Genomic DNA, 22967 nt, shown 5'->3' with positions numbered 1-22967 from the left:
CAAAACTCAACTACTCAGTAGTTCTGTGTGTCAGCCACACTTAAGCCTTTTTGTTGCAGTCTTCTGTATTTTTTTATCTATAAACACAAATCTAAAAGTATAAGAGCTGATGTAATAACATATAGAGTGTGTGGCAAGAATGTATATAGAAATGTTAGTAAGTTTTCATGAACTTTCTTCACAAAATATACATGATGGACACACATGCAGTGCATGGGTCTGCAAAGGTAGCCTAGTATTGTACTGGAATTTACGGTGAGCCCCGAAAAAAATTCAATTCAAAATCTAACGGTCAATAAAAATGTACTAAATGTTACCTTCTACTTTCAATACTTTATGGGAGTTTCTAAAATGATACTCTCTTCAACATACCACTGTATTTATACAACTCTTCATTTAAGGCATGCAAATGGGATTCCCTACCTTTAAAAAAGAAATTAGCTTAATTGGAGCATTAATAAGTGATTCAGAGCCCAAAACTGATTTTATGCATAAATTACCATAATTAATTAATATAAAATATAAGAACAATTTTTCGGAGAAAGCAACCATACTTCTTGATAGAATACGTCGCGAGCGTCGCGTGTGCCGATTTTCGGCGCGATCGCATGTTCAATAGGCGAGATCTGAAGGGGGGGCGGAATCCGCCCCCCCCAGATAAAGCATAGCCAAAAAAGCCCAGCCTGATTAGGGTTAACATATGTGTATTTCTCCTGAATACTCATTAAGTGATAAACTGTCTCCCTTCCTTCCTCTTGAAGGCATATCACCAAATTCTTGTTTTCAGAGACAAGTCAGTGTCATACACTAGACAACTTTACACCTGTACAATAAATACAAATAGTGAATGGTCACGAGTGCAATGGTACGAGATTTCGCACGAGGTGAAAGATAGAGGCGAGTTGAATAGTGCGCCTCATCTTTCACCGAGTGCGAAATCTCGTTCCATTGCACGAGTAAAGACCATACACTATTTGATTTATACAACGTCCAAGTAGATCTTTTTGGTCTAAGTAGGCCTAGAAGTCTATATATGTATGAAAAATATAGCCATACTTACATGTGGATCCACTGCGATTCTCTTTCTGGCTTGTGCAATCTGTGTAGATACAGGTCACAGCTACACTAGCGCTCATACACGTACACTAGCACTACGTACACTGCGCTAGCTGCATGCGATCCTCAATATGCAACACACAGTACATGCAGTACCGTACAATTTCTCGAACCGTGGAATAGAACGAAAAAATCGAACCAAGTTGCACGCAAAAATAGAACCAAAATTGCACGGCGCGTTGAATGGAGTACTTCTTGGATATCACGTCACCAACAATCCTCCAATCAAATTACAAGGATCTACTTGGACGTTGTATAACATGTAATAAATGGTCACTAATATACTATAGGTACCTTGATGTGCCTGAAAGGAGGTGCTATTTTACACTACCAAGGTATACAAAGTGAACATAGGGATTCTCTCCATACCCCATTTATCCTAAAGCCTATAAATTGAGCCAGTTTAAACTGTTTTGTGAACCCTTTGGAAAAACAGGCCATTAGTCCATGTATACTGCACACATGTCTATGAATCTACCATATTTGTTTCTACTGGGAGCCCCATACATCAATGGCAAGCACCAATAAATTGCCATTACACATAAATGCTAGAGTGCACTGTAAATTAGCATGATATACAGGAGGAGCATCAGTACTGTGTCATAAAGCACGGTGACCAGAAACCAACCCTCTTTCTCAATGTTCTTTGTGCTTATGCTGAGCCCAAAGCAGTTTGAACCACATCTGAAACCATCTCTGACAGGTGTGTAAAAAATGGGCTTGACAAGATCGCTTCTACTGATGTGAGTCAGTTGATGTCAAGTGCCAGACAATTCAGAGCAACTTAGAGATGATGTTTGTCCAGCGATGATGGGGGTGCACAACCCATCACACAAGGCACGTAAAACAATACCAGACTATGGGAGAGCTTAGCCGGCTTTTAATACCTTCTAAGATTTGTGTAGCATTGCTCATATCTGCTGAGGAATGAATTTAGCACAAAATACTGAGAGTAAAAGGAAATTCCTTTCCTGCCAGATTCTGAAATCCCCATAGATCTTGCACAGGAACAAACAGGTTTCTAAAGGCAATGGGTTAAGAACAATTTGCAACTTAACAAGAGAACATGTTTGCAATGATATCTATCCTTAACCTCCCCCTGTCTCCTACAGTACTCTCATTAGAAAATCAGCCCTTATCATTAATACTGGAATGATATGCTGAGGATACTGGTATGGTCACATACCAAGTTCATAATAGTGACATCTCAGAAATGGGGTGGGACATCAGCAGCGGCAGATGAAGACTTGTCTTCCTCAGCTCACAAAGACATTTACAATCATGCACACTGGCATGCATCACCACGGCAACGTCTTCTGACGACTCTCATTGTATTATATCAACATATGGTAGGCATTCCTGATTCCATCTCACACTGCTATTATCAATCAGCAATAAAAGAAAGACAAGTTCCTCGAAACTGCTACCCTTACAAATGCCTAGGTTATACCCATGCACACATAATCTCTCTGTATCATTCTCTTTCAAAAAGAATAATTTATGATGAAGAATAAATGATCATATTTGTACCTTCCAATCAAATCCTCTGTGATTCAATTAGACTCTCCAACAGCAACAATTATAATATCTTTGTTTCTATGTTGAGACAAACGAACATGGCAAGTCCTCATAGACTTTGAGGCATCGCAATCTTTTGTTGGGATAGGTGTGGCCACAATCAGAGATGTTGAATCTTCTCCTTCTAAGAATTCTGGGAGGAGGGCTGGGGGACTATCAGGAGGAGGAGACGGGGGTTTCACTGAGCTTCCGTAACCGCCTCCTGCGAATCTCGTTCTGGTCGGCCTCATCTGGGACAATTTCTTCCTCCACGGCAGCAGCAGCAGCAACAGCTGAGGCTAGGAGACCTTCTGAGTCCTCAGCCGGAGGAGTGAACCCAACAGCTCCTTCCAGGTCAGATAATTCTGTGTGAGAAGAGAATATGAGATTCCTTCTTGAGATGGTATCTGCGCTGATGTAAATCTAGCTGTCATCTCATATACACAATTACCAACATGAGCGGTGGAATCATGTTGCTAATGTTCCTGTGTCAAAGGTCACATTCATACATGTTGTGTGCTCAGAACATGACCCTGTTTAACTCTAGCAGGGCCGGGGGGCAGAATCCGCCCCCCTCGACATTTCGCGCTATAATTCCGTAATGCGAGAAGGCCTCGTTGCGAGGCTTCTTGACTTTCTTCGTTCAAGTCTCGCGCAACTTTTGAGACCAAATTTGCAACATCCGCACATACTTTTTTGAAGCCACGCGCATTTTTGTAACGGCATGTCGCTCCAAAACGGGCACAATTTGTGATTTTGTGTACATTTCCTATGGAAAAAAGTGCTCTGTCATGAAAGTCATAAAAACCCGATTATTTTTACAATTAATCACTTTCATTGATCAATTTTATGCTAATTATGGTAGAAAAGTAGTCAGTGACAATTTCCAATAAAAAAAAAGAAGAAAAACCAAAGTTGAAAAACAAGGAAATACATACGAAATTCTGAAAACAACAAAATACATAAGAATTGAAATGAGTTTTGGAAGTTTTTGTGATGTACATTGTTGAAGATGCTAAAACAGATTTACAGACCAAAAAGTAGACTCTCGATGCTTTCAATTAGGCTAAAATATGATCTTGACCTTAATTTGCATAATTGAATTAAAATAAACTAGAAATGTCGCTAAGGCGACTGCTATGCCTCCGCCATAATGCACGATTCTCCTAATAGGTCTATAGTACATGTGGACAATGCATAATTACATTTTCACAATATTGGCAAAATATTGAAATTACATGTTTGTCACAAATGTGTTGAATGTTCACCTTCCTTTACCTAGGTTTAATTAGATGAATAGGAGAGCATGTATTTGGGGATTCAAGGACTTTAACTTGACTTTGACCCATTCATAAGTGTATGAATGCTGTAATTTTCAAGGTATGGAGAAAAAGTGTAATTTCTGTATTGAAAAGTACACTGTTACCATTTTCTTTTGGCCTTTGACCCTAAAATTCATAGGATAATCACTGTCAGGCAGAACATGCATAAATATGTAGTAAGTTTCAAGATAACTTGAGCCACTTCTGAGATATGGAGGAAAAAGTTAGTTCAGCACTTTCCCTTGATCTTTGACCTTTTGACCTTTGAGGCAAACCCCCCCCCCAAAAAAAAAAAAAAAAAAAAAGAGAAAAAGAAACTTTCCAGATAATCTAGGTTATACATGCATACACCAAGTGCAAAAAAAAAAAAAAAAAAAAAAAATTCTGGCATTACATAAATATGAGGGAAATAGTAACAATTTGAAGTGTTGCACTTGACCTTTGACCCCTGACCTTTGACCCTATGAACCCTAGATTCTCTAGATAATAACTGCCAGTCAGTACATGTTTATATACTATGTGCCATGAAGATACCTTGAACAATTTCCAAGGTACGGAGAAAAAAAGCTAAGTTTTAATATTTTAACTTGACCTTTTGACCTTTGACCTTTGACCTCATGACCCAAAACTTTCACCAGAGAATCTTAATTGGGTAATACATGTATACACTAAGTTTCAAGAAAATATCTTCAGGCATTGCATAGATATGGAGGAAATAGTGAAATTTTACGTATTTGACCTTGACCTTTTGACCTTTGACCTTGACCATGTGCACCCAAAAGTTGATAGGCACAACTTCACCCCCTAATACACATACATGCCAAGTTTCATTAGGATACCTTAAAAGGTTTTAATAGTTACCCTGTCCACAAAATTTATTACGGACGGACGGAAGGACGGACGGAAGGACGGACGGAAGGACGGACGGACGGACGGACGGAAGGACGGACGGACGGACGGACAACCCGAAAACATAATGCCTCCGGCACCACTTCGTGGCGGAGGCATAAAAATTGATTGGGGGGGGGGGGGGGGAATCCGCCCCCCTCCGGTTTTAGCATGGCCAAAAAAGCCCGGCCTGATTAGGGTTAAAGGATATCTGTGACAGTTTGCTACTGTCTCCCCTCATGGCAATCACGTGATTTGGTCATTTATGTTTGCAACTTGTCACCATTTTACACTGATTAAGTCACAAAACAAGCGGACTTGACTGGAAAATAAGAAATGTGACACTTCCTCAACAAAGTGACTTCTAAAATACCTTCTGTCCTAATTTCTAAAGGATTAGTCTGATGGAATATGTCACACAATGCAAAGTCTGTCACATATACAAAAAACAAAAACAAAAAAACACTGTCACATAACCAGTTGAGACCAACATTTGGGTCCCCTTGCTACAGATATCAGTACTTACCATTATCTGCCCCATCGGCTCTGGCTGTAGTTGATAACAGCGTCTCTGGAGCAGTGGAGGATGACTCCCTTGTCTGCACAGTTGGGGTGGGGACGGTTGTCGTTGCAGACGTTGTGTTCGTTGCAGCCGTTGACCCTGGGTTCATTGGAATCCTTTAGAGAGATAAGAACACAACATCACCCTAAGGAATAATAACCCTAAGCCACAGTAACACAAAAATAATCATTCTTTTACTAATATTCTTATTGCAATTATATTAATATAGTATACGAATACAATTCATTTCACTATTTCTATGCCTGTGTTATATCCTAAACATGATGATTTAGACAGGTCCTGCTGGCAAAGCTCCTATTTGTGATGAGTCTATGGGAAATGCGTGTTAAAGCAAAATCGCCTCGTCCTTAAAGGGGATGGCTAGTAACTGATAAGTGGGAATGCTGGGGAATAATTGTTCCAATCCTTGTGGGATTCACTTAAGAGTACATTATATATCTACTGTTGTGTGAAAATTATTTGCTTCAGAATGGTCTCATATTCAAGTAATGTGCAGTTTAATGTTAACGGGCCGTTAACGTTCGCCCCGTCACTGTACAGGCATGCTAACCTGGAAATATTAAACTGCACATTACTTGAATATGAGACCATTCTGAAGCAATTAATTTTCACACAACAATAGATATATAATGTACTCTTAAATGAATCCCACAAGGATTGGAACAATCATCCCCCAGCATTCCCACTGATCAGTTACTAGCCATCCCCTTTACTGGGTTAAAATGGTTTCTCCAGTTCATAGGTACACAGAGACAAGAATATTTATGTGGAAGTGATTGACTGACCCCATGCGATTGATGAGGGTGGTGTACTGTTGCATTTGGATGACTGCAGCGTCGAGTAGCGTCTGGATGTTCTTGAGACACTCCACTCTAGCCTGGACATGCTGTCGCTCCATACCTTCCATGGCCTGCAGCTCAATGTCTGACAAGCCGCTAAGGTTGGGAGGGGGCATTGGAGGTGGCATGCCTGTACAGGGGGTACACCAAAGACAGTATATGGGACTTTACTAGGTTATAATACATCTCAAATCATTGTGAATGATGCAAATATCCACACCGGATGAAAAGACTGATTATCAAGCTTTTCATTTACTCGTTTTTGAGTAAAATCAGAACTGTTTTCCTGTTTATATTAAGTCATTATCCAATTATAGAATGAAAAGAAAAGAAGCAAAAGACTTTTCTCGTGATCAATCATCATGCCTCAGAATTAATGATTAATGCTTGCATCAGTCTTCAATATAAGCTACATACGTTCTTTGTGAATATTATATAAATTTGCACTCTGACTTTTCAACACATATTCAAGGCATATCTAATGCAGACAACTTCATATTTTCATGGAATTATTTCCAATCTTCACATCATGTCCGACATATTTTTTAGATAAACTGCATGTATTACAATTGAATAGCCTGCTGTTTTACCAGCTGTAATATCAAAAAGATTCCACTTCTAATATCTATTTTTTAATACTTTTGCAATTAATTGGTTCACAATAAACTTGGTTAAACAAAATCTACAATGGAAGCGATGGCACTCTTAGTGGTGCAAGTTTCTTGCTATTGATTAATTACACAACTTAAAAAAATAGTAACAACATTGCATCAGACACCTACATGTGTAACTACAACTACACCAACCAAGAAGCATAGAATAATAAACGTTATAAAAATATCATGCTCACAATCATAACACTAGACTGCTTACTTCCATTCTGTATTTCTTTGCTGTACTTTCAAATGGTATTTAATAGTGTACCCGGTTCTGCAGAATGGAGATTTTACCTTTTCACTTCCCGTAACATCTAAGACTAAAGAAGCCTCCTGATTCCTTGCAAAAAGTCTGCTGCTGCCTTTTATCAAAGATTAAAGGGGATGGCTAGTAACTGATCAGTTACTAGCCATCCCCTTTAAGACTTGCTCACAGAAAAAAAACAAAAAACAAAAAACAAAACAAAACAAAAAACCCAGCAAGAAAATGGATGACACCAAATGATTTCAGCAAACCTCTTCGCAGAGTTCACTCACCAAATGGCAGCATAGGGGGGAAGCCCAAAAAGGGGAATGCGCTGGAGACAGGAGGTGGGGGAAAGTTCGGAAGGGAGGTTCCTGGAGTTGTGGGTGTGGCCGTCGTGCTACCTGCTGTGCAGAGTTCACAGTGAGAAGAAACTACTTACAAAGATGGTTGGTAAACTTAGCACAACTAAGATGGACAAAATCTGAATTTGAATGCATCACATCTTTAGTGCATTTTAATCCATGTCAAAGTCAATGCATGAATTTTGACAATTAATAAATCCATTTTCTCCTGCATATAATGTGGGGCCTATGCAAGAACATGAACAAGCAAATGATTTTTTTTTTCACCAAGGACAAATCCACTCAGTTTATTCTGACAATCTATCATCAAACTCTTCCTTTTTCAGTGCAACCATACTAACATATAAATCAGTGTTCAAAACTGCATTTCTTGTTTTACATTCATTAGATCATTTGACATCTTTTCTACATACAGCAACATACATAAAGGAGGATAAAAATCATATTTTTATATAAGGAAAAACAAAATGCAATCCATGTTTATAAGTATGCTTTCACTTTTCCATGACATATGCTTTCCTTCGAGCGTTTGCAGTGTCTTCATATATATGCTTCATTTCATACTCATGAACTTCAAATATAGCTATTTTTTTATCTTTCCTTCTCAAACAATTCGTCATCCAAGTAAAATAACCCTCATTTAAAGGGGAACCTTACCAAAAATATACATGTGGATTCGGTGAATGCAAAAAATATTAGAAACACACACTTGTGAAGTTTGAGGAAAGTCAGAAAATGTTTTCAAAAGTTATTTGGTTTAATCCATGTGCCGTCATCGCTGGATAAACAGGCTACAACAGTCTGTGATGATAGAGTTCAAACTTTATTCATTTATTCATGTTTTCTTTATAAAAAATACAGGGTAGGCACATTAAGTTTGCTTATACTGCTTTACAATGGCGCCCTGTACATACACAAAATAAAATCCCATTTTCTTTGCTCAATTTTCCACTAACAAATAATATTCATTCTGGTCAGTTTTCCTGTTTGCGTTTGTTACATACTCAAAAAGCTGCATCACTTCGGTGATCCCTCCCATTTATCCCCAAGTTGAATTATCCTTCGGGTTTATGCCAGGTTCAAGTGTGGACGTGTGTGTCACACACAAACACACTGTTATAGCTTCTGACCATTCGAGCATTGAAAATTTAGGGTTTCTGGGACAAACATTGAACTAGGGCTTCCATAGCTCAATCGATAGAGCACCTGGCTAGCATCCGGAAGTCTTGGGTTCGAATCCCGATGGAATCCCATTTTCTTTGCTCAATTTTCCACTAAAAAAAAAAAAACAATACATTTGTAGTAACATGATTCACACAATTACATGATTGATGCAATGATACATTAATACAAAGAGAATACAATGAGAGGTCTATATATACATTTTTAAAAAGAAGTACACAGTCCCTTGATTTTTTTACAGATATATGTTAAGGGCAATATCACTCCCTCTGCCTTTTGATGGAGGAAAGTCATTCATTATGCTAGAAAAATGAAAACATGTGGAATTCTCTTTAAATTTTCCAATGCTCTTCCCCCACCATGACATCACATCTTTTAGCAGCTTTTTTTTTTTTTTTCAGCAATGACAGTACACGGTTTTAACCAAAACTTTAAAATGTCAGTACTTCTGAACAGATCACCTGATTTTCCTCAAACTTAGCAGATAGTGATCTACTGGTATTTCTGCATTTACTGCACCCACATAATTTATGTTAGGGGCAAATTCCCCTTCAATGACCTGGCTTTGATATATCTTTGAGACTAATTGCCCACCTGCAGTTGTTCCAGCTCCGTCTGTCGTAGAGGAGGGAGCAGCTGATCCCTCCTGAGTAGCAGAGGGTGTGGGAGGCACGGGTGGTTGAGGGAAGGGCGCCCCGGCCTGGAACGGAGGCATCCAGAATGGGAAACCTGGAGGAAAGGGGGGCATTCCTGAATGGAGAAGTAGATGATAAAAGTTGAAGTGTCAGCATGGCAAACTGGATGAAGTATTAGCACGGTCAGCTTATGATGCTTTCAGGAAGCATGCTTTTCTCTTATTTTCCTCGACAGCATACACCCTGCAGTCTTTACACTCACAATACATTTTCGGACGAGATGCAGAGTTTGCAAAGCATGGGGGAAATATTAGTTAAAAGTCTGAGCATGATACAACAATCATTTTTTATGGAGCTATCAATATTGTAGGGGCTCGCCCAACTTCCACACCATATAACATTAGACAAATGCATGTCAAATGCCAGATCACACTTTTTCGTCATTTAGCTCCTCATTCAGGTTCCTTTGGAACTTTTTGCTATTCTTTACAATCTGTTTCATCATGTAATTCAATGAACGTCAAGAAGAAAAACTAGAAATGTCGCTACAGCGACTGGCTATACCCCCGCCAAACAACATTTCATAAGCTTTGGTCAAAAAACTGAGGAAGTAGTTAAATCCGCAAGATCTTTCCTTGATCTTCTGCCATTAATATGCCGTTACCATGGCAACGTACTTTCGGGTACTGTCGAAAAATGCGTCTTGCACATCTACAACCAAAGGCACACATCTGTACCAAGTTTCATGGAAATTGGGCAAAAACTGAGGAAGTAGTTTGCAACACAAAATTTTCCATCATTTTGGCTCATAATATGTGAGCTGTTACCATGGCAACATACTTTTTGTCACTGTCAAGAAATGTGTCATGCTGACCTATATCCTAAGACAAACATTCAATATGAATTCCATGAGAATTGGAAGAACACTGATGAAGCATTTTTGCCATGAAGCATTTTGCCCTATATTTTACCAATAACATGCCGTTACCATGGCAACGCACTTTTTGCCACTGCGGAATTATGTGTCTTGCACATTAACATATTCAGATGAACATCTGTACCTAATTTCATAAAAATTGATCAAAAACTGTGGGAGGAGTTCGCGACGCAAGATTTGTACCTATTTTTGCCCATAATATGCCGTTACCATGGCAACGTACTTTTGGGTACTGTCAAAAAATACGTCTTGCACATCTACAACCCAAGGCACACATCTGTGCCAAGTTTTATGGGAATCGGTTGAAAACTGAGGAAGTAGTTCGCGACGCAAGATTTGCAACGGACCGACCGCCCGACCGACCGCCCGACCGACCGCCCGACCGACCGTCCGCTGATTCCTATATACCCCCTTCAAACTTCGTTTGGCGGGGGTATAAAAAAAGAGAACACATGCACACCAGCGGTTGCAAATGATCCATTTACAACCAAAAGAACAGAAAAAAAAAAAAAAAAAACATGGAAAATTGTTTGTCACTATGAAGGAATGGCTTCAATTTCAGGACACATTGCCTTACCTTGTCCTTGCATTTGTTGGCCTGGGGCCAAACCCTGCTGTCCCTGTTGGAGCCCACCGGGGGCTGCTTGGCCTGCCTGCCCCTGACCCTGCTGTTGCCTTAGCCGCTGACTAGCCGCAGCCACGGATAGCCGTAGGACATCCATGCGGCAGGTTGGGCAAGTCTGCTGGCGCTGGAACCAGGAGCGGAGACAGCTGCTGTGGAAGATGTGACCACAGGGGAGCTTCTTGCAGGCACCCCCTCCAGCGCCCCCTGCCTCGGCAACTACCATCTCCTCCCGGCAGATGATGCAAATATTGTCAGTGCTTGCCAGGTCTTCTGCTGTGGCGTCAGGGTAGCTGCAGAAAGCAGGAGAGGAACAGGTTTACGAGTGTGATGCATGGCACACAGGACAGTGCAGCTGAGTATCGGCAGAATTCAGTGCGAAGACACTGATGGTAAATCATGAAGACCCACAAATTTCCTCTGTTTCTACACTGACATTTTGCTAATAACGGAGTCTTGGCCCTCCTACCACAGGCATGGATGTCAATGACACTCATCCTGTTGCCTCATTATAGGTTTTTGCTACAAATAGAATAGAAATTAATCTTATCTGCAAATCTAATAGTATGAAAAATAGATTGGTTATGTTCTCATCAGAAAAATATATAGCAAGAAATAACATGACAAAATAGTTGTTTGTGACAGCTCCCTGACTAATCTTCCTCCACACAGATAACTACAAACACATTTCACCACCAGAAACAGCAATCAAGATAACTTATCAACAATGGCAATCAAAGGAACATCTCAGTTGATCAATTGATTCTCAGTAGAGGCTTTCAAAGGTAAAAACATGTATATCGGCATAAAATACACAACACATGCTTCTACTTACAGTGTGTTCATGTTTCTGATTGCTCTCCTGGACATAATAACGTCATGGACGGCCTTCTTGAAAGATCTGCAGGAAGGAAAACAAGTGAAATAATCATTAAATTCAATTTAATTGGCTACATCTCCATTCAACAAAAGGTAATACAAATAAAAAGAATACATTTGATTAATTGTATTGTTAACAATTTGCCAGAAAAATGATTTGCACAATGTCCATGCAACAATCAAAAAGAATTTGATCATTTGCTTTTCAAAGTGCTGAAAAGAATTTTACGGCGAAAAAAAGTAATAAAATACATAGCAGTCATCAAAGAAACAGGAAAAAAATGGTAGCAAATTAAACCATTTTGTTTATTGAACTGTATAAATTAATTGCTGACATACCTCTTTCAGATCTGACTAGCAAACAAACAATGCTATTCAAATCCCATCATGTTCATTGTCTAGGTGTTGCTGTGGTAGCACACTTTTGAACATTTCAGAACATCTTATCGGCTATCAACAAAATTTCTGACCTCACTGAAAAGCGATAGTTGTGCAATAGTGGTGTGGCTCTTCAACTCACCTCATGGCAAGGTACATGGGTCTGATGGCAAAGAGTGGGAAGGTGTGGATCTTAATCATGATGGCCACAAATGCTGTGTACAGGAACACCTTGATGAAGCCTGCATGTAAAGCCAGACAAATAGGTTATGCCAAATTTGTGGTCTTTTCACTCGATACAAGATATTATGCAATTGTTTGAAGATTTACCTGAAATGCTGCATCTAAGCCACATCATTCCATACATATATTTGCAACAGTCATCATCACAGTAACTATTTGCCAAAACTATTGGTGCACAGTACTACCTCATACATGCTTGATGATGTACAGCCTAATGTTTTTCTTGATTGAGATTTTGCAAAAATTGTGGCATTTTGGAGTTATTCTACACTTTTCACCCCTTACCTTTCACAAAATCTACTGAATGATCATAACCTGTCGAAGAATATTGTTCTACGCAGTCAACTGAATTTTGCGCAGAAATTTGTAATGTTGAGTAACAATAAAAATGGTTTATTCTATAATTCGAACTTTACATTTGACTTTAAACAGACACATCTCACATAATCAAAATGTGATTTGCCTTCTTATGACTCATCATTTTACTTTGTTTACTCACTGGTTCTTGAAATGTGACATTGGGACCTTTGATCTTATTATCGCGGATCTGGATTACAGTTTTTGCAATTTTAAGAGATACATACCATTACCATTTTTACGATGATAATCTATTACTTACTACTTAGACCTCAAATCATTGTATGACCATCATAGCAAACAAGATATAATAAATGGCACCTGACTCACCAGATTTGCTACATTTACAGACAGCTGGGCACACAACCTAGATGTGAGAACATGACTTTAAGTAACGCACTGCAAAATATCAAGCCCACACATGTAACCAATACAATACAGACAGATGTCATAGTGGACACAATGATACACATACAGAAATAAATATACAATTCAGGTAAGGAATCAGCCTTTTCTCACCCAAAATGAGGTCTGTGTAAAGCATGTACACAGCCTTGCTCTCCCATGGATTCTCGCTCTGTAGATCAATCGTGTGAAGGATGTACTTGAAGAACACATTGACTATCACTGTCAGCAAGATGGCATACTGAAAGCAAAACAAATGTAGCTTTTATGATGGGCACACCTTCCATATCAGCATGCGGTAATTCAGACACAGTTAAACCTAATCAACTACATTTCACTGAATGGGACAAAAATCTTATTTTGGTCACAGCAGTTTAGTTTGTATAACAGGAAAATTCATGCTCATTAGGCCTATATTAGGCCTATATTTGCATCATAACATTGAAGTGGCATAATACTAACGAAAATGTATTTCTACCAAATATCTCCCTAAAGCAATAGCTCTACAGATATTTAATATTCTTCAATACTCCTTACAACAATTGCATTAAATTTTTTTCTTGGCATTCAACTGCATAGCTTTGTGAAAACTTAGTTAATAATAAACTTTGAATTTATTTAAATTCATGAAATTCTTCTATCGGGGTGTTTTCATTGCAACTGATTGACAAATTGCCCTACATTGACGTAAATAATCAATCAGTGGCAATGAAAACACTTCGACGGAAGAATTTCATGAATTTGAATAATTTCGCAGTACCCACTGCATGCTATTAGGATATAAACCAACACTTGCTGTAGAGCGAAAGCTCAGTGGTCTAGTGGAGATAACGCCTGTCCAGTGATCAGGAGGTCGTAGATTCGAATCCTACTCGAGTATGTACGCCCAAGATTTTTAATCATAGCTACTACAAAAACACATATCAATTCAGTGCTTATTTACGTCAATGTAAGGCAATTTGTCAATCATTTGCAATGAAAAACACCTAGACGGAAGAATTTCATGAATTTGAATAATTTCGCAGTATCCACTGCATGCTATTAGGATTAGAACCAACACTTGCTGTCGGGCAAAAGCTCGGTGGTCTAGTGGAGACGACGCCTGTCCGGTGATCAGGAGGTCTTAGGTTCGAATCCTGCTCAAGTATGTACGCCCATGATTTTTATCATGACTACTACTAAAGCACTGATCAATTCAGTGCTTATTTACGTCAATGTAGGGCAATTTTTCAATCAGTTGCAATGAAAACACCTCGACGGAAGAATTTCATAAATTTGAATTATTTCGCAGTACCCGCTGCATGCTATTAGGATTAGAACCAACACTTGCTGTCAGGCGAAAGCTCAGTGGTCTAGTGGAGATGATGCCTGTCCGGTGATCAGGAGGTCATAGGTTCGAATCCTACTCAAGTATGTACGCCCATGATTTTTTATCATGGCTACTACAAAAACACATATCAATTCAGTGCTTATTTACATCAACGTAGGGCAATCTGTCAATCAGTTGCAATGAAAAACACCTCGACGGAAGAATTTCATGAATCAGAATAATTTCGCAGTACCCGCTACATGCTATTAGGATTAAATTGCTGTTGGGCGAAAGCTCGGTGGTCTAGTGGAGATGACACCTGTAAGGTGATCAGGAGGTCATAGGTTCGAATCCTGCTCGAGTATGTACGCTCATGATTTTTAATCATAGCTATTACTTAACCCTAAAAGGGCCGGGGGGGACGGAATCCGCCCCCCCTCGACGTTTCGCACTATAATTCTGTAACGCGAGAAGGCCTCGTCGCGAGGCATCTTGACTTTGTTTGTTCAAGTCTCGCGCAACTTTTGAGACCAAATTTGCGACGTCCGCGCATACTTTTGCGAAGCCACGCCCATTTTTGTAACAGCATGTCGCCCCAAAACGGGCACAATTTTGTGATTTTGTGTACATTTCCTATGGAAAACAGTGCTCTGTCATGAAAGACCTCATTATTTTTACAATTAATCACTTTCATTGATTAGTTTTGTGCTAATTATGGTAGAAAAGTGGTCAGTGACAATTTCCAATGAAAAAACAAAGAAAAAACAAAAGTTAAACTAGAAATGTCGCTTTGGCGACTGGTATGCCTCCGCCATAATGCATGATTTTCCCAATAGGTCTAGATAGTACATGTGGACAATGTGTGATTACATTTTCACAAAAATGGCAAAATATTGAAATGACAAGTTTGTCACAAATGTGTTGAATGTTCACCTTCCTTGACCTAGTTTAATTGGATGAATAGGAGAGCATGTATCTAGGGATTTAAGAACTTTAACGTGACTTTGACCCATTCATACATTTAGGCATTGAGTAATTTTCAAGGTACAGATGTGGAGAAAAAGTGCAATTTCTGAATTGAATAGTAAATTGTTACCATTTTCATCTGGCCCTTGACCCTAAAATTCATAAGATAATCACTTTCAGGTAGAACATGCATAATATGTACTAAGTTTCAAGATAACTTGAGCCACTTCCAAGATATGGAGGAAAAAGTTAGTTCAGCACTTTCACTTGATCTTTGACCTTTTGACCTTTGAGGCAAAAAAAGAAGAAAAAAAAAACTTTCCAGAGAATTTCTTTTAGGCTACACATGCATACACCAAGTGTTAAAAAAAAATAACCCTGCTGGCATTGCATAAATATGAGGGAAATAGTAAAATTTTGAAGTGTTGCACTTGACCTTTGACCCCTGACCTTTGACCCCATGAACCCTACATTCTCTAGATAATCACTTCCAGTCAGTACATGTATATACTATGTTCCATGAAGATACCTTGAACAATTTCCCCAGGTACGGAGAAAAAAAGAAGTTTTAATATTTTTACTTGACCTTTTGACCTTTGACCTCATGACCCAAACTTTCACCAGAGAATCTTAATTGGGTAATACATGTATACACTAAGTTTCAAGAAAATATCTTCAGGCATTCAATAGATATGGTGGAAATAGTGAAATTTTATGTATTTGACCCTGACCTTTTGACCTTTGACCTTTGACCTCATGACCCAAACTTTCACCAGAGAATCTTAATTGGGTAATACATGTCTACACTAAGTTTCAAGAAAATATCTTCAGGCATTCAATAGATATGGTGGGAATAGTGAAATTTTATGTATTTGACCCTGACCTTTTGATCTTTGACCCCATGACCCAAACTTTCACCAGAGAATCTTAATTGAGTAATACATGTATACACTAAGTTTCAAGAAAATATCTTCAGGCATTCAACAGATATGGTGGAAATAGTGAAATTTTATGTATTTGACCTTGACCTTTTGACCTTTGACCTTGAGCATGTGCACCCAAATGTTGATAGGCACAACTTCACCCCCTAATACACATACATGCCAAGTTTCATTAGGATACCTCAACAGGTTTTGATAGTTACCTTGTCCACAAAATTCATTACGGACGGACGGAAGGACGGAAGGACGGACGGACGGACGGACGGACAACCCGAAAACATAATGCCTCCGGCACCACTTCGTGGCGGAGGCATAAAAACAAAGAAAAAACAAAAGTTGAAAAACAAAGAAATACATAAGAAATTCTGAAAACAATAAAATACATAAGAATTGAAATGAATTTTGGAAGTTTTTGTGATGTACAATTGTTGAATATGCTAAAACAGATTTACAGATTAAAAATTAGACTCTCAATGCTTTTAATTAGGCTAAAATATGATCTTGAGCTTAATTTGCATAATTAATTAATTAAAATTAGAAATTGATTGTTTCAAAAAATCTTATGACACAATCTTGTAGATTATGACGCTGGTCTCACGCATGCAAAATTTCATCGCAATCGCACCACCGATGGCCGAGATCTTGGGGGGGCGGAATCCATCCCCCCCCCCGGTCTGAGCATAAGCTCGACCCCTTTAGGGTTAAACACTGATCAATTCAGTGCTTATTTACGTCAATGTAGGGCAATTTGTCAATCAGTTGCAAACTTTGAATTTCTCAAGAATGAAGTAGGAATAGGATGGAAAGTACTAAATGAACTTTCAAGAGACCATTTTTTACCTCAAATCCAAAGACAAGCTGCACTGAGGCTCCTTTTGTGAGTGTGCTGTGGTAGGCATAATTGATGAACATGAAATCAAGGAAGCCCAGAACTGCAAGAAGCACTGCAAGGGAAATCAATCAAAAGAAAAACATCAGAAACCAAATATTCAGAAATCAAGATAAAATAAGTACAGAGCAGTAGTTACCTCTGCATATGTTCCATATCAACAACAAGAATAAAGTGGGCCTATATCATACAACACTGCACATGAGCATGCAGCATGCAAATAGAACATGTAATATATAAATTCAGTTAGCGATTGAAGCCCAGTACAGGGTAACAGCAAAACCGAGAAAGACCAAATAAAAACAAATAACGAACCAAAGAATACTGTAATAATTGCAAAAACTAAAAACACCCCATGACGAGCAAATAATGAACCATAAATACTGGCAAACTCCTCATATCAGTCAAAAGAAAATCACATTCCTTTCACGGAGTCTTTAAAGTTGCTTGAAAACTTGGCAAGAGATACAATGAACTTACTTAGGACTCTGAGATGGAAGAGCCATGATATAACGGGACTTCTCTCCATCTGTAAGAAAGGAAAGGAAAGGAAATCTTAACAAGAATTCTACTCCCAATGTCATTCAGGGCTGACCCTGATATGACCTGTCATGAAATTTGGCTGAAGAGGTGAATTATTTATACCCGACATTTGAACACTCAGTCAGCTTAAAGCTGTAGAGTTTAACTCTTCTGTAATAGCATAATAGTACACTCCTTTAACATTTTTATGTAAATAAAGAGCATCCACTACAATTTGATTTGTAGAGTATAACATCTCAAAACTTTTTTTTTTCTCTTCATGACTATTGTTTACAAAAAAGAACACAAACATACGCATGCACACAAACACAAACACACATACACACACACAATACAAATTTCCCAATTTGTAACTGCAATGCTGATGCATTATTTGAAATTTACGTACATAATCGACACGGTCTTCAGCCAACCAGTGAAAGCATTTGAGGAAGAGGAGCAGCGTAAACATGGCCACAAATCTGGGACTGAAGTCATCTCTGAAGACTGTGAAGGCCAGGCAAGTCTCTGTCACAGCATACCATGATCTCTCAATCAGGTGCTGTGAAATAAATACAAACATAGTCACACGTGTGGTTTAAAAAGAAGCTTCTTGTCTCCATTCTCCTTTGGCACATTTCTGGAGTCTCATACAACGCTATCTGACAGTATTCATGAAGCACTTCTCTAAGTCTTTCTCATGTGTCTACTGAATGTTGACAAAAAAATACAGTATAATATATCATTAGGGGACTCACTTCTCTGGCAAAGAAGACAGAAATTCTCATTCAGTACCAATGATCATAATTTTCCTGTTTGGTTAAAAATACTATCACACAAATATTGTCTGATGCTGGTACAGTATGCAATTAGTGAAATCTTTGTAAGGCTTTAGCTGTTTTGTTGTGTGTCTTTTTTTAAAATACTTGACAGTCATGCAAGAGATATATCACACCTCAAAAACAGGAGAATGCCTTATCTGTAAAATGTCCTTAATTATTCATATCTGTATTCTTTCCAGTTGAAATAACACATATCACCCTATCCAGCTGCAATTAAAATGTTGAAATAGGGACAAGATATGTGACACTTAATATTAAAATGCATCATGAACTATTTGTTTCCATAATATGTGATCACATTGGAAGTTTATTTGCAAACCATACAAATAATCTACAGTGACACACACATAGTTAAAAACAAAATAAAAAACAAACTTTTTTCACAGAATACTACAGGTGTACCAGGTATGAGTCACATTAAAATGTTAAAACATATACAAACCTCCATTTCAGCAGCTCGAAGCTGGCCGAAGAAAACCTTCTTGAATAACTTGCCCATGAGGATGACAATTACAAATGCCTGAAGATACAATACCTGTTTAAAATGATAAAAAAAGGCATGAAACTCTCCAGTCACGTGTATTTTTACCTCTTATCAATTTACTATATAATCAACTAGACTAGACCTAACCCGGGGCACTCCTTGTACACAGTTATACCTGTTCGGGCTGGTTGTAGGTAGACTAGATCCATGCCGGGCCCAGACTGCAGACTGTCCAGAACTCTATATCACAAGAAACATTTCTGGTCTTTCTTTTCGATTTTCTGTCTCCCCAGCACAATTGGCTACAACAGCAACATTGCACTGGCACAAAATTCATTTACATAATACAATCTATTTAGTTCGGATCCCCGTAATCTATGATAATCATTCAATAATCGGTATGCGTATCTTTTTTTAATGACGTCAAAAACCCACCGAAATCCGTCATCAAAATCAGGTCTGTAAGCGTCCGTATTGCTTCACTCCTCATCTTCTGCATGTTATTGAATGGCAATCACTCTCCTATACTACAACGTAGCGAGTCGGAGCAGAAGTGATGAGCTAGTCGGAGCAGAAGTGACCCATGTAAAGGTCAAATCATGAGAGCAGCACGCGCGGAAATGCATGTACGTAGAAGACGACAAGCTTTACGTTACACACGAAACGCACGGGCGTACATAAATGCTACCAAGGTACCTCGGGTTGAGCGTTCGTGGTAGTTTGTTGATTTTGTGAATCATCGCACAATCTACTACAAAAAATTTAACAATAAGGTTTGGATACCAACAAAACACCAAATTCAACTCAAACATCAGCAAAATACGATATAGGTGGGTGGTAAAAATCATCTTACTGTTAAAATCAAACAAAATAAAAGACATTTTTTGTGGTCTTGCCGTCAAAAGCGACGGTCGTTTACAACGTTTAAACACTAGTACATGTCAGACTGTTGTGCTTCGCACAGCCTGTGCTTCGCACAGCGGTCTGGTCAGGCTACTTAACTAGTAGAGTAAAATATCCCGTTTGCGGCAGTTTAAGCATTGTTAAGGGTTTTTCCAACTTGTAAACAAATCAGGCAAATTATTTTCAACCATTTCATATATCATAGACAAGATTATTCATTAACGCAATTGTTTTCATAAAAGAAATTTACCATTGACCAACGCAGTTCTCATGATTTACCAGGGCAAAACCCGGCACAATTTTCGCCGATAAGGCGATATGCGACGTAGTATTTCTGCTTGCGGCACGATGTACAATCCCCATGCAATACGCACGTGCTCCGCGATCTTTAGTTGAACGCCTTCACATGTCTTGCGAACATTGCGTAAGTGCCAATTCCCATTGCGAAAGCACGTGAAAACAGCGGGCGCACATGCATTGGTCGCAAACAAGATTGCAATTCTGGCGGTGTTGTTGATGTCTTTCTCGTGTTTTTCTGAATTTTTTCGATGGTAACATCCACTTTCCGAACAAAAATGGCGGCCCACATTGGCTCGCGAAAGTTCTATTTTATGTAAGGATATGTTTTCAAAATCCATGAGCATCGGGAAAAAGAAAAAAAATCAAGTTTCTTGGACCATTATTTCTTAATTGTTATGTTAAGAAGTATCGAAAATTTTATTTTGGATGCGATATGTTGTCATTTAGGTGAGAACATTTCACTTTTGTCAGAGATTGTGCCCTTTTTATCGGTTGGTTTTTGTTGATTGCTAGGGTGTTAGTATACTGTATACGCTATATATTTCGCGGGGGTTTTATTTTCGCGAATTTCGCGAGTCGGGAGCTATTCGCGAAATCAACAACACGCGAAAATATTACCTTCCAAAATGAGTCTCTTGCCTTGATGATACGAACATTTCAGTACTAGTATACCATGTCACGGCTTACCGAACAGACCATACTGGCTAAGCTTGTTCACGCATGTCCACGTCTACTTACGAATACTGTAGAGAGCCAATCCATTATCGCAAGGGGACCACTCGACAGAAATCTAGCGCGATGGACTTAACCACTTCAAAAATGTCGAATTCTAACTTACTAGTTCACAGAGTTTGGCAAGTCTTTTTCATGCATTGTATAACTAATGTCATTCTTATTTGCTAGTAAGTTGAAAATTCACACTTTCTTTGCCACTTCATATTTTCTCTGGTCCCCCAATCGCGAATTTAACCACTCGCGAAATTGTGTGACAGCGGCAATTCGCGAAAATTTATGTACGCGAAAATTATAGCGTATACAGTATGTGTAGTGTGCATGTAACAGTGCAATGCTGTGTTTAGCGGTATATTACCGTGCATGTTGTACCTGCCATGAACGGCTGCACGGCTGCTTACTGACGCAGTTACTCTGTGTAGTATGGTAGGTGTGCAACCCACCGACCGGGTGCATAACGACCGACCGCGCATTATAATGGCATTGCGCGTACAGAAAGAAAATGTACGCATGGGACTACGCGCAACGGTGTTCGATTCTTCACTGGGCTACGCTACCGAGTAAAATGAGGCGAAAACAAATAAGTATTCCCTCTAAATTAACGAAATTTAGCAAAATCGAATAAGATTTATTGTGTAACTACATATAACTAGGCCGGCAGTGGCCTACCTTTGCTGACTCGTTGTTAGATGTAGAGTATCCTTCCGTAATAAATTTGACGATTTTGACCGCAAAATTGTCACCGCCGCTTGTACGATCGTGCACACACGTTACACATACACATTGACATAATTATTTTGTCGCCCGCTACGACCGTACGAGTTGAAGCAGAAACGAGAAATGAATGTGAAAAAACAAACCGACTCATCTAATTTATTTCAATTACGATGAAAAGTTTCCTAATGAAAATCAATTCAAATTCATCAAACAGTCCTTCAAAAGTAATATCGAAGGATTCAAAATATATTCAAATATTATTGGGGAAAAAATGACGGCTAGAAAAAAACAGCGGCCTGTCGAAAAAAACGCATTTAAGTGCCCTTTATACGTATTGTCAGGGTGGTCGGTTGAAATGAGCAGGGCAACTGAGTGCTGAAAAAATGAGACCCTACGCGTTCGAAGCCGCCATCTAGAGCGCGTACCTCAGATCGCATTTTCAGTGCACGCTTGTGAATCCGGAGTATTTTCTCCACACGTGAGTAAAATTTCAGGCAAATTGTGAGATTTTTCACGTTTCTATTGATAGAAAAACGTTTAGGTGGCCGGTATGAACACCCAACCAACCATACTAACGTTACATATGTAGGCCTACATGATTGATGATGTATCAATGAGTGAAAAGGTTTGTTGGATAGAATTTGCATTGATGCATGGTGTCTTTCGAAAAAAAAAATCATACGATTAACTTAGATAGTAAATTGTCGGTAAATTTACACCTTTCAACCATGACCAACTTAACAAGTCCAGCCCTGCACTGCACACGCACATTTACCTTGGACACAACATCGATTACTGCGTTTGGGACTGTTCTCTCGCGCCTGGTATAGGACTCTACACATAAAATACACATCAAAAGGAGAAGAGGGTTACTTACTGCCAAGCTTGGGTTTGACTTTGTAATATACACAACAGACGGGTAAAACTGTTTTTTCTGAACATAGGCATGGCCTAGAACAGTTGCAGTCAATGCAAAACTGGTTGCAGTCAGAATGAGTCCCTTCATCTTGAAATTAACTGTAAAATCCACCATGGGGAAAATGTCAGTCCACCCTAATAATACGTGTAACAACTTGAATAACACGTAGCTTTCCAATGTTTTTATTTAAATTACGCCATCTACGACAAAAGTCCAAATAATGTCCTGCTAGCTA

The 22967-nt window shown here is 38.9% G+C and overlaps 1 protein-coding gene across 1 annotated transcript; it reads right to left on the bottom strand.

Annotated features, from left to right (window-relative positions):
• Positions 1–650: 650 nt before the first annotated feature.
• LOC139709926 (E3 ubiquitin-protein ligase synoviolin B-like) lies at positions 651–22870 on the bottom strand. The gene is made up of 14 exons (XM_071621882.1): positions 22691–22870; positions 19120–19212; positions 18245–18397; positions 17794–17842; positions 17265–17368; positions 13323–13449; positions 12346–12445; positions 11782–11847; positions 10902–11239; positions 9347–9502; positions 7499–7612; positions 6252–6435; positions 5410–5561; positions 651–3038 (listed from the first exon to the last, which is right to left on the bottom strand). The coding sequence occupies exons 1-14, from the start codon at positions 22844–22846 to the stop codon at positions 2851–2853; spliced, it is 1980 nt and encodes a 659-aa protein (XP_071477983.1). The 5' UTR covers positions 22847–22870; the 3' UTR covers positions 651–2850.
• Between the last annotated feature and the right edge of the window lie 97 nt (positions 22871–22967).

This window comes from Diadema antillarum, unplaced genomic scaffold, assembly GCF_040938485.1.
Source record: "Diadema antillarum isolate AM-2024a unplaced genomic scaffold, OU_Dant_1.0 seq00001481_RagTag, whole genome shotgun sequence".
Lineage (NCBI taxonomy): Eukaryota > Metazoa > Echinodermata > Echinoidea > Diadematoida > Diadematidae > Diadema > Diadema antillarum.
Note: the sequence above shows the minus strand (reverse complement) of the source record. Positions and strands in the feature narration are given on the sequence as shown.

Coding starts and splice junctions, on each gene's coding strand:
- LOC139709926 (XM_071621882.1), bottom strand. CDS start 22,846: ATGGTGGATTTTACAGTTAATTTCAAGATGAAGGGACTCATTCTGACT. Junction 13,450..17,264: donor AGCTTGTCTTTGGATTTGAG/GTAAAAAATGGT, acceptor TTTTGCTTTCAG/TATGCCATCTTGCTGACAGT. Junction 7,613..9,346: donor CGGAGCTGGAACAACTGCAG/GTGGGCAATTAG, acceptor AACTCTGCACAG/CAGGTAGCACGACGGCCACA.